Genomic DNA, 18,790 nt, shown 5'->3' with positions numbered 1-18,790 from the left:
TACGTACTGTACTCCCCTGTCTACGTACTCTACTCCCCTGTCTACTCTACTCTACTCCCCTGTCTACGTACTGTACTCCCCTGTCTACCTACTCTACTCTCCTGTCTACGTACTCTACTCCCCTGTCTACTCTACTCTACTCCCCTGTCTACCTACTCTACTCCCCTGTCTACCTACTCTACTCCCCTGTCTACCTACTCTACTCCCCTGTCTACTCTGCTCCCCTGTCTACCTACTCTACTCTCCTGTCTACGTACTGTACCCCCCTGTCTACTCTACTCTACTCCCCTGTCTACTCTACTCTACTCCCCTGTCTACCTACTCTACTCCCCTGTCTACTCTACTCCCCTGTCTACCTACTCTACTCTCCTGTCTACGTACTGTACCCCCCTGTCTACTCTACTCTACTCCCCTGTCTACTCTACTCTACTCCCCTGTCTACGTACTGTACTCCCCTGTCTACGTACTCTACTCCCCTGTCTACTCTACTCCCCTGTCTACCTACTCTACTCCCCTGTCTACGTACTGTACTCCCCTGTCTACATACTGTACTCCCCTGTCTACCTACTCTACTCCCCTGTCTACGTACTGTACTCCCCTGTCTACGTACTGTACTCCCCTGTCTACCTACTCTACTCCCCTGTCTACGTACTGTACTCCCCTGTCTACGTACTGTACTCCCCTGTCTACTCTACTCTACTCCCCTGTCTACTCTACTCTACTCCCCTGTCTACTCTACCCCCCTGTCTACCTACTCTACTCCCCTGTCTACTCTACTCCCCTGTCTACCTACTCTACCCCCCTGTCTACTCTACTCTACTCCCCTGTCTACTCTACTCTACTCCCCTGTCTACTCTACTCTACTCCCCTGTCTACGTACTGTAAACCCCTGTCTACCTACTGTACTCCCCTGTCTACCTACTCTACTCTCCTGTCTACGTACTGTACTCCCCTGTCTACTCTACTCTACTCCCCTGTCTACTCTACTCTTCTCCCCTGTCTACGTACTGTACCCCCCTGTCTACTCTACTCCCCTGTCTACGTACTGTACTCCCCTGTCTACCTACTCTACTCCCCTGTCTACGTACTGTACCCCCCTGTCTACTCTACTCCCCTGTCTACGTACTGTACTCCCCTGTCTACGTACTCTACTCCCCTGTCTACTCTACTCCCCTGTCTACGTACTGTACCCCCCTGTCTACTCTACTCCCCTGTCTACGTACTGTACTCCCCTGTCTACGTACTCTACTCCCCTGTCTACTCTACTCCCCTGTCTACTCTACTCCCCTGTCTACTCTACCCCCCTGTCTACCTACTCTACTCCCCTGTCTACTCTACTCTACTCCCCTGTCTACTCTACTCTACTCCCCTGTCTACTCTACTCTACTCCCCTGTCTACCTACTCTACTCTCCTGTCTACGTACTGTACTCCCCTGTCTACCTACTCTACTCTCCTGTCTACGTACTCTACTCTCCTGTCTACGTACTGTACTCCCCTGTCTACCTACTCTACTCCCCTGTCTACCTACTCTACTCCCCTGTCTACTCTACTCTACTCCCCTGTCTACCTACTCTACTCTCCTGTCTACGTACTGTACTCCCCTGTCTACTCTACTCTACTCCCCTGTCTACGTACTGTACTCCCCTGTCTACGTACTCTACTCCCCTGTCTACTCTACTCTACTCCCCTGTCTACGTACTGTACTCCCCTGTCTACCTACTCTACTCTCCTGTCTACGTACTCTACTCCCCTGTCTACTCTACTCTACTCCCCTGTCTACCTACTCTACTCCCCTGTCTACCTACTCTACTCCCCTGTCTACCTACTCTACTCCCCTGTCTACTCTGCTCCCCTGTCTACCTACTCTACTCTCCTGTCTACGTACTGTACCCCCCTGTCTACTCTACTCTACTCCCCTGTCTACTCTACTCCCCTGTCTACCTACTCTACTCCCCTGTCTACTCTACTCCCCTGTCTACCTACTCTACTCTCCTGTCTACGTACTGTACCCCCCTGTCTACTCTACTCTACTCCCCTGTCTACTCTACTCTACTCCCCTGTCTACGTACTGTACTCCCCTGTCTACGTACTCTACTCCCCTGTCTACTCTACTCCCCTGTCTACCTACTCTACTCCCCTGTCTACGTACTGTACTCCCTGTCTACATACTGTACTCCCTGTCTACCTACTCTACTCCCTGTCTACGTACTGTACTCCCCTGTCTACGTACTGTACTCCCCTGTCTACCTACTCTACTCCCCTGTCTACGTACTGTACTCCCCTGTCTACGTACTGTACTCCCCTGTCTACCTACTCTACTCCCCTGTCTACGTACTGTACTCCCCTGTCTACGTACTGTACTCCCCTGTCTACCTACTCTACTCCCCTGTCTACGTACTGTACTCCCCTGTCTATGTACTGTACTCCCCTGTCTACCTACTCTACTCCCCTGTCTACGTACTGTACTCCCCTGTCTACATACTGTACTCCCCTGTCTACCTACTCTACTCCCCTGTCTACGTACTGTACTCCCCTGTCTACATACTCTACTCCCCTGTCTACCTACTCTACTCCCCTGTCTACGTACTGTACTCCCCTGTCTACATACTGTACTCCCCTGTCTACCTACTCTACTCCCCTGTCTACGTACTGTACTCCCCTGTCTACGTACTGTACTCCCCTGTCTACCTACTCTACTCCCCTGTCTACGTACTGTACTCCCCTGTCTACATACTGTACTCCCCTGTCTACCTACTCTACTCTCCTGTCTACCTACTCTACTCCCCTGTCTACATACTCTACTCCCCTGTCTACCTACTGTACTCTCCTGTCTACCTACTGTACTCTCCTGTCTCCCTGCTCCCCTGTCTCCCCACTCCTGTCTCCCCACTCCTGTCTCCCTGCTCCTCTGTCTCCCTGCTCCCCTGTCTCCCCACTCCTGTCTCCCTGCTCCCCTGTCTCCCCACTCCTGTCTCCCCACTCCTGTCTCCCTGCTCCTCTGTCTCCCTGCTCCCCTGTCTCCCCACTCCTGTCTCCCTGCTCCCCTGTCTCCCTGCTCCCCTGTCTCTCTGTTTGGCTCCCTACCTTCTTAGTCATGCCCTTCACCTGTGCTGCGATCCACTCTCTATCAACAACACCACACTGTGTGGAGTCAAGCTATAGATCACCACAGATCACAGCAGAGAGTCAAGCTATAGATCACCACAGATCACAGCAGAGAGTCAAGCTATAGATCACCACAGATCACAGCAGAGAGTCAAGCTATAGATCACAACAAGGCATGTAGTCTAGACTCTATACCACCCTCCTCTGCCTGCCCCACAGCCCCACCACATTGCCTTTGATATCCACTGATAGCAGCAAGGCATGTAGTCTAGACTCTATACCACCCTCCTCTGCCTGCCCCACAGCCCCACCACATTGCCTTTGATCTCCACTGATAGCAGCAAGGCATGTAGTCTAGACTCTATACCACCCTCCCCTGCCTGCCCCACAGCCCCACCACATTGCCTTTGATCTCCACTGATAGCAGCAAGGCATGTAGTCTAGACTCTATACCACCCTCCTCTGCCTGCCCCACAGCCCCACCACGTTGCTTTTGATCTCCACTGATAGCAGCAAGGCATGTAGTCTAGACTCTATACCACCCTCCTCTGCCTGCCCCACAGCCCCACCACGTTGCTTTTGATCTCCACTGATAGCAGTGGAGATCTCCACTGAAGGCATGTGGTCTACGATATTGGCTACTCAGCCCTCCTGCTCCCAAGCCTCTGGCGAGCAGTGCGGCCCCCCAAAGAAATGACCCCCCACACCATGACTGACGCAGCGCCAAACCGGTCATGCTGGAGGATGTTGCAGGCAGCAGAACGTTCTCCACGGCGTCTCCAGACTGTCACGTCTGTCACATGTGCTCAGTGTGAACCTGCTTTCATCTGTGAAGAGCACAGGGCGCCAGTGGCGAATTTGCCAATCTTAGTGTTCTTTGGCAAATGCCAAACGTCCTGCACGGTGTTGAGCTGTAAGCACAACCCCCACCTGTGGACGTCAGGCCCTCATACCACCCCCATGGAGTCTGTTTCTGACCGTTTGAGCAGACACATGTACATTTGTGGCCTGCTGGAGGTCATTTTGCAGGGCTCTGGCAGTGCTCCTCCTGCTCCTCCTTGCACAAAGGCGGCGGTAGCGGTCCTGCTGCTGGGTTGTTGCCCTCCTACGGCCTCCTCCACGTCTCCTGATGTACTGGCCTCTCTCCTGGTAGTGCCTCCATGCTCTGGACACTACGCTGACAGACACAGCAAACCTTCTTGCCACAGCTCGCATTGATGTGCTATCCTGGATGAGCTGCACTACCTGAGGCACTTGTGTGGGTTGTAGACTCCGTCTCATGCTACCACTAGAGTGAAAGCACCGCCAGCATTCAAAAGTGACCAAAACATCAGCCAGGAAGCATAGGAACTGAGAAGTGGTCTGTAGTCACCACCTGTAGAACCACTCCTTTATTGGGGGTGTCTTGCTAATTTCCTATAATTTCCACCTGTTGTCTATTCCATTTGCACAACAGCATGTGAAATTTATTGTCAATCAGTGTTGCTTCCTAAGTGGACAGTTTGATTTCACAGAAGTGTGATTGACATGGAGTTACATTGTGTTGTTTAAGTGTTACCTTTATTTTGTTGAGCAGTGTTGAGCAGTGTGTATATATATATATATATATATATATATATATATATATATATATATATATATATATATATGCCAGGCACTCATCCCTCTAGCTTCAGCTGTTTTCTCTTTGGGTAAACTTTTAGAAAAAAATGTGCTATCTAGAACCTGAAAGGGTTCTTCGGCTGTCCCCATAGGAGAACCCTTTGAAGTACCCTTTTTGGTTCCAGGTAGAAGAACCCTTTCCACGGAGAGTTCTACATGGAACCCAAAATAGTTATATCTGGAACCAAAAATGGTTCTACCAGGAACCAAAAAGGGTTCTCCTGTGGGGACAGCCGAAGAACCCTTTTGGAAGCCAGTATGGCTAGAGTCCCAAATGTCTCTATACAGTGCACGACCCACAGACTTTAGTCAAAAGTAGTGCACTATAAAGGGAATAGGGTACCATAGGGCTCTGGTCTAAAGTAGTGCACTATAAAGGGAATAGGGTGCCATTTGGGACACAAGCCTATTTGGGACTATTTTTCTTCGTTTAACATACTTGCAGCATTCCTAGACGGACGAAAGATTTCCCCTCAGATTTTGCCACAGATATCTCTGTTTCTGATATCTTTTTTTACAGACTGGTGACACAGATGTGTTTTTATTGTCACACCTTTCAAATAGTAAAAGAGCAATGACTAGTTACAGGGCCTTCAGAAAGTATTCATGCTCCTTGACCTATTCTACATTTTGTTGTGTTGCAGCCTGAATTCAAATTCAAACCTACACACAATATCCCATAATGACAAAGTGAAAACAGGTTTTTAGAAATGTTGAAAATTCTCTATACAGAAATATCTCATTTAAATACACTACCGTTCAAAAAGTTTGGGGTCACTTAGAAATGTCCTTGTTTTTGAAAGAAAGCTCATTTTTGGGCCATTAAAATAACATCAAATTGATCAGAAATACCAGTGTAGACATTGTTAATGTTGTAAATGACTATTGTAGCTGGAAACGGCTTATTTTTAATGGAATATCTGCATAGGCCCATTATCAGCAACCATCACTCCTGTGTTCCAATGGAACGTTGTGTTAGCTAATCCAAGTGTATCATTTTAAAAGGCTGATTGATCATTAGAAAACCCTTTTGCAATTAAAAACTATTGTCCTGATTAAATAAGCAATATAACTGGCCTTTTTTAGACTAGCTAAGTATCTGGAGCATCAGCATTAGTGGGTTCGATTACAGGCTCAAAATGGCCAGAAACAAATCACTTTCTTCTGAAACTCGTCAGTCTATTCTTGTTCTGATAATTGTTCTGATAATTCCATGCGAGAAATTGCCAAGAAACTGGAGATCTTGTACAACGCTGTATACTGCTCCCTTCACGGAACAGCACAAACTGGCTCTAACCAGAATAGAAAGAGGAGTGGGAGGCCCCGGTGCCCAACTGAGGAAGAGGACAAGTACATTAGATTGTCTAGTTTGAGAAACAGACGCCTCACAAGTCCTCAACTGGCAGCTTCATTAAATAGTACCCACATAACACCAGTCTCAATGTCAACAGTGAAGAGGCGTCTCCGGGATGCTGGCCTTCTAGGCAGACTTCCTCTGTCCAGTGTCTGTGTTCTTTTGCCCATCTTAATCTTTTCTTTTTATTGGCCAGTCTGAGATATGTCTTTTTCTTTGCAACTCTGCCTAAAAGGCCAGTATCCCGGAGTTGCCTCTTCACTCTGTCAATTCGGTTAGTATTGTGGAGTAACTACGATGTTATTGATCCATCCTCAGTTTTCTCCTATCACAGCCATTAAACTCTGTATTTGTTTTAATGTCACCTTTGACCTCTTGGTGAGTATCCCTTAGCTGTTTCCTTCCTGTCTGGCAACTGAATTAGGAAGGATGCCTGTATCTTTGTAGTGACTGGGTGTATTGATACACCAAAGTGTAATTAATAACTTCACCATGCTTAAAGGGATATTCAATGTCTGCTTTTCTTATTTGTTCTCATCTACCAATCGGTGTCCTTCTTTACGAGGCATTGAAAAACCTCCCTGGTCTTTGTGGTTGAATCTGTGTTAGAAATTCACTGCTAGACTGAGGGACCTTACAGATCATTTGAATGTGTGTGAAACAGGGATGAGGTAGTCATTCAAAAATCATGTCAAACACTATTATTGCACAGACAGTGAGTCCATGCAACTTATTATGTGACTTGTTAAGCACATTTTTACTCCTGAACTTATTTGGGCTTGTCACAACAAAGGGGTTGAATACTTATTGACTAAAGACATTTCAGCTGTACATGTTTTATTCATTTGTAAACAATTACAAATACAAAATCTCACTTTTACATTATAGGGTATTGTGTGTAGGCCGGTGACAAAAACAACATCTAAATCCATTTTAAATTCAGGCTGTAACACAACAAAATGTGGAACAAGTCAAGGGGTATGAATACTTTCTGAAGGCACTGTGATGACGTTTGGTGGGTCTATATATATATTTTTTTAAATAATAAATGTTGAGTAACATTTTGTGGTGGTTCATGCGCTCCCTCAGCAGCTCGGCCGTTTGAGACGTCAGACAACGTGATGAAGGCTGGGGCATGCTCTGCTACATGTGAAGACTTCCACCAGATAAAGACTACTGTCTTTCAGCTCAAACAAAAGGTTTGTTCTGGTTTCCCCCCCAAAAAATAATAATAACACTTTTATTTTCCTACTAGCACTTACTTTGCTGATATCTAACTTATTGAGGGAAAATGTACTGACTGTGAAACGTGGTTGTCCCACCCAGCTCTCTTAAGATGAATGCACTAACTGTAAGTCTCTCTGGATAAGATGACTCAAATTTAAAAGTCAATGCAATTCGATAGAGACGTTAAAGGCACCTGGTTGGATTCAGGATTATTAAATGGTGGTACTGGTAACGATTATAATTGTTATTATAACGTCTTGTATTTCATTTGTGTTGCTGCTTACCACCGAGCCATTCCACATAAAACACAGTTGGTTGGATTCAGTTAGGTATTAAAATGGACCAGGATTATTCCGTTGATTTATTTACTTATTCATGGCATTCTAGTGTATGTTTCATTCACCAAAGAACTCTGCGTATCACTGGTCAATATCTGTCAATATATTCAGGTAGAATAACACTGGGAAACATCTCCTCTGGGACGCAGAACGACGTTTATTGTACGTAATAAACATTATTGAAATCATTTTGGATTACTGCAGCTAGCTAGTTGGTTCTGTAAATTATGTCTGTCGTTGTAAAGTGCCGGTTATACGGAGTGGTACCACACACACACACACACACACACAAACACACACACACACACGCACGCACACACACACACACACTGCTTAGTGAGTATTTCCAGCCCTCTAGCCTTCCCAGTCAGGCTCAATCTGTAGACCAGTCTGTCAACGGGGCAGTTCACCACTCTGCCCTGTAACATGTGATATATGGTTCCCAGCCATGTGGTCCTGTGGGGTTCAGTAGGCACGCTACTAGCTCTTTTTTTCATTGGAGGGGGAAAAATGAAATAGGCCTATGTGGCTAGTGTGCTGCAAATGGCACCCTATACCCCAATCCCTACATAGGGCTCTGGTCAAAAGTAGGGCTCTGGTCAAAAGTAGTCATGCTCTATATAGGGAATAGGGTACCATTTGGGACGCAGTCTAAGACAACAAAATTGTCTTTTGAGAACAGAGGTCAGATATTGTGCCGGGGGAGGGGGGGGGTTGACTGACTGACAGGAAAGGAAGATTATGGCCATTACTGGTCACCCACTGCCCCCCTCAAGGCATAAATACAGGCTGCTTTGGATTAACACTTACATAGCTGCTCGTCTCGTCTCTACAAACCAACACTTACTCCTTCATCTCATGTCATGGCTCGGAGACCTCGTCGGCATATGATGCAGGAATAATGATTCAATTGGATGTTCTCTGATTCATCGCCCCTGTCCAGGGACATACCATGTCATATGACTTGCACACCAGTTGGCAGGTAATGTAAGGCCTCAGTCTAATGTATGGCCCCAGTCTAATGTATGGCCCCAGCCTAATGTATGGCCCCAGCCTAATGTCAGGCCCCAGCCTAATGTAAGGCCCCAGCCTAATGTATGGCCTCAGTCTAATGTATGGCCCCAGCCTAATGTATGGCCCCAGTCTAATGTATGACCCCAGCCTAATGTATGGCCCCAGGCTAATGTATGGCCCCAGCCTAATGTATGGCCCCAGCCCCAGCCTAATGTATGGCCCCAGCCCCAGAGACTAATGTATGGCCCCAGCCTAATGTATGGCCCCAATCTAATTTATGACCCAAGCCCCAGCCTAATGTATGGCCCCAGCCTAATGTATGGCCCCAGCCCCAGCCTAATGTATGGCCCCAGCCTAATGTATGGCCCCAATCTAATGTATGACCCCAGCCCCAGCCTAATGTATGGCCCCAGAGACTAATGTATGGCCCCAGCCTTTTATATGGGCACAGCCTAATGTATGGCCCCAGCCTAAAGTATGGCCCCAATCTAATGTATGACCCCAGCCCCAGCCTAATGTATGGCCCCAATCTAATATATTACCCCAGCCCCAGCCTAATGAATGGCCCCAGAGACTAATGTATGGCCCCAGCCTTTTATATGGGCACAGCCTAATGTATGGCCCCAGCCTAAAGTATGGCCCCAATCTAATGTATGACCCCAGCCCCAGCCTAATGTATGGCCCCAATCTAATATATTACCCCAGCCCCAGCCTAATGAATGGCCCCAGAGACTAATGTATGGCCCCAGCCTTTTATATGGCCACAGCCTAATGTATGACCCCAGCCTAATGTATGGTCCCAATCTAATGTATGGCACCAGCCCCAGCCTAATGTATGACCCCAGCCTAATGTATGGCCCCAGCCTTTTATATGGCCACAGCCTAATGTATGGCCCCAGCCTAATGTATGGCCCCAGCCCCAGCCTAATGTATGGCCCCAGCCTTTTATATGGCCACAGCCTAATGTATATGGCCCCAGCCCCAGCCTAATGTATGGCCCCAGCCTAATGTATGGCCCCAGCCTAATGTATGGCTACAGCCTAATGTATAGCCCCAGCCTAATGTATGGACACAGCCTAATGTATGGCTACAGCCTAATGTATAGCTCCAGCCTAATGTATGGCCCCAGCCTAATGTATATCCCCAGCCTAATGTATGGACACAGCCTAATGTATGGCTACAGCCTAATGTATAGCCCCAGCCTAATGTATGGACACAGCCTAATGTATGGATACAGCCTAATGTATGGCCCGAGCCTGATGTATAGCCCCAGCCTAATGTATAGCCCAGGCCCCAGCCTAATGTATGGCCCCAGCCTAATGTATGAGCCCAGCCTAATGTATGGCCCCAGCCTAATGTATGGCCCCAGCCTAATGTATGGCCCCAGCCTAATGTATGTCCCCAGCCTAATGTATGGCCCAGGCCCCATCCTAATGTATGTCCCCAGCCTAATGTATGGCCCAGGCCCCATCCTAATGTATGGCCCAGGCCCCATCCTAATGTATGGCCCCAGCCTAATGTATGGACCCAGCCTAATGTATGGACCCAGCCTAATGTATGGACCCAGCCTAATGTATGGCCCAGGCCCCATCCTAATGTATGGACCCAACCTAATGTACGGTCCAGGCCCCATCCTAATGTATGGCCCAGGCCCCATCCTAATGTATGGCCCAGGCCCCATCCTAATGTATGGACCCAGCCTAATGTATGGACCCAGCCTAATGTATGGCCCAGGCCCCATCCTAATGTATGGACCCAGCCTAATGTATGGACCAGGCCCCATCCTAATGTATGGCCCAGGCCCCATCCTAATGTATGGCCCAGGCCCCATCCTAATGTATGGACCCAGCCTAATGTATGGCCCAGGCTAATGTATGGCCCCAGCCTAATGTATGGCCCCTGCCTAATGTATGGACCCAGCCTAATGTATGGACCCAGCCTAATGTATGGCCCAGGCCCCTGCCTAATGTATGGACCCAGCCTGTACTACGCTTTGATATAGAGTACTCACATGTACATGTATATATCCCAGAGTACAGTGCGGTCTCCTGGTCTACCTAAGTAATGCATAGTGATTTCCTGGGCCTGCGTCTGGTTATTACAAATTGACATAGCTGGTTTCAAGTCGTACTCTGACACAACAAATAATTCACGTAGAGAATGTAATTTTCTTGTCCTGTAAGTTTAATACATCCATGTAGTAACTATTATTACAGGTCCTTTAACATTGAATACAATCTTACGCTGTAATCTCCCCGTGGGCTTCTGCTCTATGATGACTGACAGCCAAGTGGCTGTATCGTGGACATGCCTGATCCTTCCTCCATTATCTCAGACCTCTCTCTCATTAAGACTGATCTTGAGAAAATCCTTTGAGCTAGAACCTCTACATTCAATGGGCAATTTAGGATTGGTACGTCACATTTTTTTAAACTTATAAATTAATGATATTATTGCAATTGATTGTTGAAGAATATAACTGATGAATGCCTTATGATCTTAGTTCAACTATTGTACTAAAAACATGAACAATCTTAACTATATCCGTTCTTCTCCTTCTATAGATTGCCATGTTGCCCAGCAACGCTGATGTTACCAAGCAGATGACCAGTGAGAAGATGCTGATGTCACACTCCTTCCTGCCCGGGCCTCCTGGTCTGCCCGGGCCTCCAGGTAAAACTAGCTGTAGTATAATGTTTCTGTCTGTCTGTGTTCTGTCTATAGTCCTGTAGTACAATGTCTCTGTCGTCCTGTAGTATAATGTCTCTGTCTGTCTGTAGTATAATGTCTCTGTCTATCTGTAGTATAATGTCTCTGTCTATCTGTAGTCCTGTAGTATAATGTCTCTGTCTGTCTGTAGTCCTGTAGTATAATGTCTCTGTCTGTCTGTAGTATAATGTCTCTGTCTATCTGTAGTATAATGTCTCTGTCTATCTGTAGTTCTGTAGTATAATGTCTCTGTCTATCTGTAGTTCTGTAGTATAATGTCTCTGTCTATCTGTAGTTCTGTAGTATAATGTCTCTGTAGTCCTGTAGTATAATGTCTCTGTCTGTCTGTAGTCCTGTAGTATAATGTCTCTGTCTATCTGTAGTCCTGTAGTATAATGTCTCTGTCGTCCTGTAGTATAATGTCTCTGTCTATCTGTAGTCCTGTAGTATAATGTCTCTGTCTGTCTGTAGTCCTGTAGTATAATGTCTCTGTCTGTCTGTAGTCCTGTAGTATAATGTCTCTGTCTGTCTGTAGTTCTGTAGTATAATGTCTCTGTCTGTCTGTAGTCCTGTAGTATAATGTCTCTGTCTATCTGTAGTCCTGTAGTATAATGTCTCTGTCTGTCTGTAGTCCTGTAGTATAATGTCTCTGTCTGTCTGTAGTCCTGTAGTATAATGTCTCTGTCTGTCTGTAGTTCTGTAGTATAATGTCTCTGTCTATCTGTAGTATAATGTCTCTGTCTATCTGTAGTATAATGTCTCTGTCTATCTGTAGTCCTGTAGTATAATGTCTCTGTCTGTCTGTAGTCCTGTAGTATAATGTCTCTGTCTGTCTGTAGTTCTGTAGTATACTGTCTCTGCTCTCCCACTAATACCCAGACCTGTGTGTTTCTATATCTCAGGAGATCCAGGGCCAATTGGTCCCCCTGGCCACACAGGACTGTTGGGGCCCCCCGGCCCTCCTGGACCCAGGGGACTGATGGGCCCCGTTGGGCCCTCGCCTGACCTGTCCTTCATGAAGCAGGGCCGACGGGGGCCCATGGTCAGTAACAGCACCACCGCCAGTACCATCTGTTTCAATACCACTCGTATGCCTTGTATACTGTCCCTTCTAGGAGACCGACATTACAACACTACTTTCTTCTTGTAACATCATCATCATGTCATCCTCTCAGATTCTCCTTGGTTATAAACTGCCTTTCAAATATGCTGAAACAGCAGGTCTAGAGAAACAGAGCACTGTCTGTTCTGCTGTGTTAGATGATGGTGTCCCCCTCCTCCCCTCCACATGTCCCCCTCCTCCCCTCCACATGTCCCCCTCCTCCCCTCCCCATGTCCCCCTCCTCCCCTCCACATGTCCCCCTCCTCCCCTCCACATGTCCCCCTCCTCCCCTCCACGTGTCCCCCTCCTCCCCTCCCCGTGTCCCCCTCCTCCCCTCCCCGTGTCCCCCTCCTCCCCTCCCCGTGTCCCCCTCCTCCCCTCCACGTGTCCCCCTCCTCCCCTCCACATGTCCCCCTCCTCCCCTCCCCTCCCCATGTCCCCCTCCTCCCCTCCCCATGTCCCCCTCCTCCCCTCCACATGTCCCCCTCCTCCCCTCCCCATGTCCCCCTCCTCCCCTCCCCTCCCCATGTCCCCCTCCTCCCCTCCACATGTCCCCCTCCTCCCCTCCACATGTCCCCCTCCTCCCCTCCCCCCCCTCCTCCCAGTGTCCCCCTCCTCCCCTCCCCGTGTCCCCTCCTCCCCTCCACATGTCCCCCTCCTCCCCTCCCCATGTCCCCCTCCTCCCCTCCCCATGTCCCCCTCCTCCCCTCCCCATGTCTCCCTCCTGCCCCGTGTCCCCCTCCTCCCCTCCCCATGTCCCCCTCCTCCCCCTCCCCATGTCCCCCTCCTCCCCTCCACATGTCCCCCTCCTCCCCTCCTCCCCGTGTCCCCCTCCTCCCCTCCACATGTCCCCCTCCTCCCCTCCACGTGTCCCCCTCCTCCCCTCCCAGTGTCCCCCTCCTCCCCTCCCCTCCCCATGTCTCCCTCCTGCCCCGTGTCCCCCTCCTCCCCTCCCCATGTCCCCCTCCTCCCCTCCCCTCCCCGTGTCCCCCTCCTCCCCTCCCCGTGTCCCCCTCCTCCCCTCCCCGTGTCCCCCTCCTCCCCTCCCCATGACAGACAGACAGACAGAGTGTTGTGAATTCCCCAGCTGTGGTGGGCCCTGTAGGGGAAACTAGGACACGAGTCACAGGCCTGTCTGTCCTTGGATGTGTCCCAAATGGCATCCTATCCCCTAAATAGTGCATATCAGTTAAACATGTTTGAACTGATATCGGTTTAAAGGAATAACATTTGAACTGTGTGGACTTCCCTTCCACGGCTCTGTGAAGTCCAGACATCATTTTGCTGATTGCCCATTGGGACATGTTCTGGGAACCAACCCCACCAGTTTAATGAAGGAAGTCCGTACAACAGGCATTGACCTTACAGTGAAATGCTTTCTTACGAGCCCCCAACCAACAATGCAGTTTTAAAAAAAATACGGACAAGATTAAGAGGTAAAAGTAACAAGTAATTAATGAGCAGCAGTAAAACAACAATAGCGAGACCATATACAGGAAGGTACCGCCTTGCAGTCGGTGGACAAGCAGTTGCCATACCAGGAAGTGATGCAACCAGGATGCTCTCGATGGTGCAGCTGTAGAACCTTTTGAGGATCTGAAGACCCATGCCAAATGGGGGAATAGGTTTTGTCGTGCCCTCATCACGACTGTCTTAGTGTGCTTGGACCATGTTCATTTGTTGGTGATGTGGACACCAAGGAACTTGAAGCTCTCAACCTGCTCCCCTGCAACCCCGTCAATGAGAATGGGGGCGTTCTCGGTCCTTCTTTTCCTGTAGTCCACAATCATCTCCTTTGTCGTGATCACGTTTAGGGAGAGCTTGTTGTTCTGGCACCACACGGCCATGTCTCTGACCTCCTCCCCATAGGCTGTCTCGTCATTGTCGGTGATCAATTTGCGGATGACCACTGTTGTGTCAGGTCAGGTCTCTTCCCCGTTGCTCGTCGATTTTATTCTCCAAAGATTGTACGTTTGCTAGCAGAATGGAGGGAAGTGGGGCTTTATTCGATCGCCTACGAATTCTAAGAAGGCAACCCGCCCTTTGGCCCCTTTTTCTCTGCTTCTTCACACAAATCGCGGGGATCGGGGCTTGTTCCCGAGAAAGCAGTATATCATTCGCGTCGGGCTCGTCAGAGTCGTTAAAGGAAAAATAGGATTCTGCCAGTCTGTGGTGAGCCATCGCAGTCCTGGTGTCTAGAAGTTATTTTTGGTCATAAGAGACGGTAGCAGAAACATTATGTACAAAATAAGTTGGGAAAAAACACACAAAAAAACACGATGGGTTGGGGACACGTAAAACATCTACCTTCTTCTCTGCCGTGGCCCATCATCAGGTTCATCATTATGTTAAGTCGAGATACTGTGAGAATGTCTGTGAGAGGGTTTTGTTCATGCAGGAACGGTCATGTATGCTGTTTACAGAACAGTGTAGGTTAAAAGGTAGAATGAACTGATTTCACGATATGCCTTGCTCATATCGATATCAAAATCATATGAGGTATTGATATTTGTGCCCTCTAATGTATATCTGCAATACATTTCAGATCACTGGGGTATCATTACTGCACACAGCACGTCCTCTCGCTCGCTCTCGCTCTGTAGATTCTGGTAGTGGTGGAAAAATTACCCAATTTTGATACTAGACAAGAAGGTAGAGACAACAATACATCACACAAAGCAGCCACAACTGTCAGTAAGAGTGTCCATGATTGAGTCTTCGAATGAAGAGATTGAGATAAAACTGTCCAGTTTGAGTATTTTTTGCAGCTCGTTACAGTCACTCGCTGCAGCGAACGGAAAAGACGAGCGACTCAGGGATGTGTGTGCTTTAGGGACCTTTAACAGAATGTTATGCTGATCGTGTGGCAGAACGGATGTTGTATGTGGAGGATGAGGGCTGCAGTAGGTATCTCAGATAGGGGGGAGTGAGACCTGAGAGGGTTTTATAAATAAGCATTTATTTAACTAGGCAAGTCAGTTAAGAACAAATTCTTATGTACAATGACAGCCTAGCCCCCCGGCCAAACCCTCCCCAAACCCAGACGACACTGGGCCAATTGTGCCCCGCCCTATGGGCCTCCCAATCACAGCTGGATGTGATACAGCCCGGATTCAAACCAGGGACCGTTTTGCGACGGGTATACAGAAATGACCAGTTTACAGAGGAGTACAGAGTGCAGTGATGTGTCCTATAAGGAGCATTGGTGGCAAATCTGATGGCCGAATGGTAAAGAACATCTAGTTTTTTGAGATCACTCTTACCTACCGATCTATAAATTACTTCTCCAAAATCTAGAGTGGGTAGGATGGTCATCTGAATCAGGGTTAGTATGGCAGGTGGGGTGAAAGAGGAACGATTACGATAGAGGAAACCAAGTCTAGATTTAACTTTAGCCTGCAGCTTTGATATGTGCTGAGAGAAGGACAGTGTACCGTCTAGCCAACCCAATGTGGTGCATCTGCTGGGTACAACTAATAAACTCATGAAGAAAAGATGCCCCGTACACTGTTGTTTTATTATGTGACTGTTTGTAGTCCTGTAGTATAATGTCTCTGTCTGTCTGTAGTCCTGTAGTATAATGTCTCTGTCTATCTGTAGTCCTGTAGTATAATGTCTCTGTCTGTCTGTAGTCCTGTAGTATAATGTCTCTGTCTATCTGTAGTCCTGTAGTATAATGTCTCTGTCTATCTGTAGTCCTGTAGTATAATGTCTCTGTCTGTCTGTAGTCCTGTAGTATAATGTCTCTGTAGTCCTGTAGTATAATGTCTCTGTCTATCTGTAGTCCTGTAGTATAATGTATCTGTAGTCCTGTAGTATAATGTCTCTGTCTATCTGTAGTCCTTTAGTATAATGTCTCTGTCTAGCTGTAGTCCTGTAGTATAATGTCTCTGTCTATCTGTCTGTAGTCCTGTAGTATAATGTCTCTGTCTATCTGTAGTCCTGTAGTATAATGTCTCTGTCTATCTGTAGTCCTGTAGTATAATGTCTCTGTCTGTCTGTAGTATAATGTCTCTGTCTGTCTGTAGTCCTGTAGTATAATGTCTCTGTCTATCTGTAGTCCTGTAGTATAATGTCTCTGTCTGTCTGTAGTATGTCTCTGTCTATCTATCTGTAGTCCTGTAGTATAATGTCTCTGTAGTCCTGTAGTATAATGTCTCTGTCTATCTGTAGTCCTGTAGTATAATGTCTCTGTAGTCCTGTAGTATAATGTCTCTGTCTATCTGTCTGTAGTCCTGTAGTATAATGTCTCTGTAGTCCTGTAGTATAATGTCTCTGCCTATCTGTAGTCCTGTAGTATAATGTCTCTGTCTATCTGTAGTCCTGTAGTATAATGTCTCTGCCTATCTGTAGTCCTGTAGTATAATGTCTCTGTCTATCTGTAGTCCTGTAGTATAATGTCTCTGTCTGTAGTCCTGTAGTATAATGTCTCTGTCTATCTGTAGTCCTGTAGTATAATGTCTCTGCCTATCTGTAGTCCTGTAGTATAATGTCTCTGTCTATCTGTAGTCCTGTAGTATAATGTCTCTGTCTGTAGTCCTGTAGTATAATGTCTCTGTCTATCTGTAGTCCTGTAGTATAATGTATCTGTAGTCCTGTAGTATAATGTCTCTGTCTATCTGTCTGTAGTCCTGTAGTATAATGTCTCTGTCTATCTGTCTGTAGTCCTGTAGTATAATGTATCTGTAGTCCTGTAGTATAATGTCTCTGTCTATCTATCTGTAGTCCTTTAGTATAATGTCTCTGTCTAGCTGTAGTCCTGTAGTATAATGTCTCTGTCTATCTGTAGTCCTGTAGTATAATGTCTCTGTCTGTCTGTAGTATAATGTCTCTGTCTGTCTGTAGTCCTGTAGTATAATGTCTCTGTCTATCTGTAGTCCTGTAGTATAATGTCTCTGTCTGTCTGTAGTATGTCTCTGTCTATCTATCTGTAGTCCTGTAGTATAATGTCTCTGTAGTCCTGTAGTATAATGTCTCTGTCTATCTGTAGTCCTGTAGTATAATGTCTCTGTAGTCCTGTAGTATAATGTCTCTGTCTATCTGTCTGTAGTCCTGTAGTATAATGTCTCTGTAGTCCTGTAGTATAATGTCTCTGCCTATCTGTAGTCCTGTAGTATAATGTCTCTGTCTATCTGTAGTCCTGTAGTATAATGTCTCTGCCTATCTGTAGTCCTGTAGTATAATGTCTCTGTCTATCTGTAGTCCTGTAGTATAATGTCTCTGTCTGTAGTCCTGTAGTATAATGTCTCTGTCTATCTGTAGTCCTGTAGTATAATGTCTCTGCCTATCTGTAGTCCTGTAGTATAATGTCTCTGTCTATCTGTAGTCCTGTAGTATAATGTCTCTGTCTGTAGTCCTGTAGTATAATGTCTCTGTCTATCTGTAGTCCTGTAGTATAATGTATCTGTAGTCCTGTAGTATAATGTCTCTGTCTATCTGTCTGTAGTCCTGTAGTATAATGTCTCTGTCTATCTGTCTGTAGTCCTGTAGTATAATGTATCTGTAGTCCTGTAGTATAATGTCTCTGTCTATCTATCTGTAGTCCTTTAGTATAATGTCTCTGTCTAGCTGTAGTCCTGTAGTATAATGTCTCTGTCTATCTGTAGTCCTGTAGTATAATGTCTCTGTCTGTCTGTAGTATAATGTCTCTGTCTGTCTGTAGTCCTGTAGTATAATGTCTCTGTCTATCTGTAGTCCTGTAGTATAATGTCTCTGTCTGTCTGTAGTATGTCTCTGTCTATCTATCTGTAGTCCTGTAGTATAATGTCTCTGTAGTCCTGTAGTATAATGTCTCTGTCTATCTGTAGTCCTGTAGTATAATGTCTCTGTAGTCCTGTAGTATAATGTCTCTGTCTATCTGTCTGTAGTCCTGTAGTATAATGTCTCTGTAGTCCTGTAGTATAATGTCTCTGCCTATCTGTAGTCCTGTAGTATAATGTCTCTGTCTATCTGTAGTCCTGTAGTATAATGTCTCTGCCTATCTGTAGTCCTGTAGTATAATGTCTCTGTCTATCTGTAGTCCTGTAGTATAATGTCTCTGTCTGTAGTCCTGTAGTATAATGTCTCTGTCTATCTGTAGTCCTGTAGTATAATGTCTCTGCCTATCTGTAGTCCTGTAGTATAATGTCTCTGTCTATCTGTAGTCCTGTAGTATAATGTCTCTGTCTATCTGTAGTCCTGTAGTATAATGTCTCTGTCTATCTGTAGTCCTGTAGTATAATGTATCTGTAGTCCTGTAGTATAATGTCTCTGTCTATCTGTCTGTAGTCCTGTAGTAT

At 46.7% G+C, this 18,790-nt stretch overlaps 1 protein-coding gene across 2 annotated transcripts in view; it reads left to right on the top strand.

Moving 5' to 3' along the window:
- ccbe1 (collagen and calcium binding EGF domains 1) overlaps positions 1-18,790 on the top strand; it is a 126,693-nt gene that overhangs the window by 97,244 nt on the left and 10,659 nt on the right. The window contains exons 6-8 of one of the 2 annotated variants that reach the window (XM_029628611.2): positions 7,215-7,321; positions 11,266-11,374; positions 12,313-12,452. In XM_029628611.2, coding sequence (XP_029484471.2) covers positions 7,215-7,321; positions 11,266-11,374; positions 12,313-12,452 — 356 coding nt within the window. Of the gene's footprint in view, positions 1-7,211; positions 7,322-11,265; positions 11,375-12,312; positions 12,453-18,790 lie in introns of both variants that reach the window. The other variant, XM_029628610.2, reaches the window with a different exon arrangement.

This window comes from Oncorhynchus nerka, linkage group LG22 (genome assembly GCF_034236695.1).
Source record: "Oncorhynchus nerka isolate Pitt River linkage group LG22, Oner_Uvic_2.0, whole genome shotgun sequence".
NCBI classification, from domain to species: Eukaryota; Metazoa; Chordata; class Actinopteri; order Salmoniformes; family Salmonidae; genus Oncorhynchus; species Oncorhynchus nerka.
This window is presented reverse-complemented; position numbering and strand designations above follow the sequence as displayed.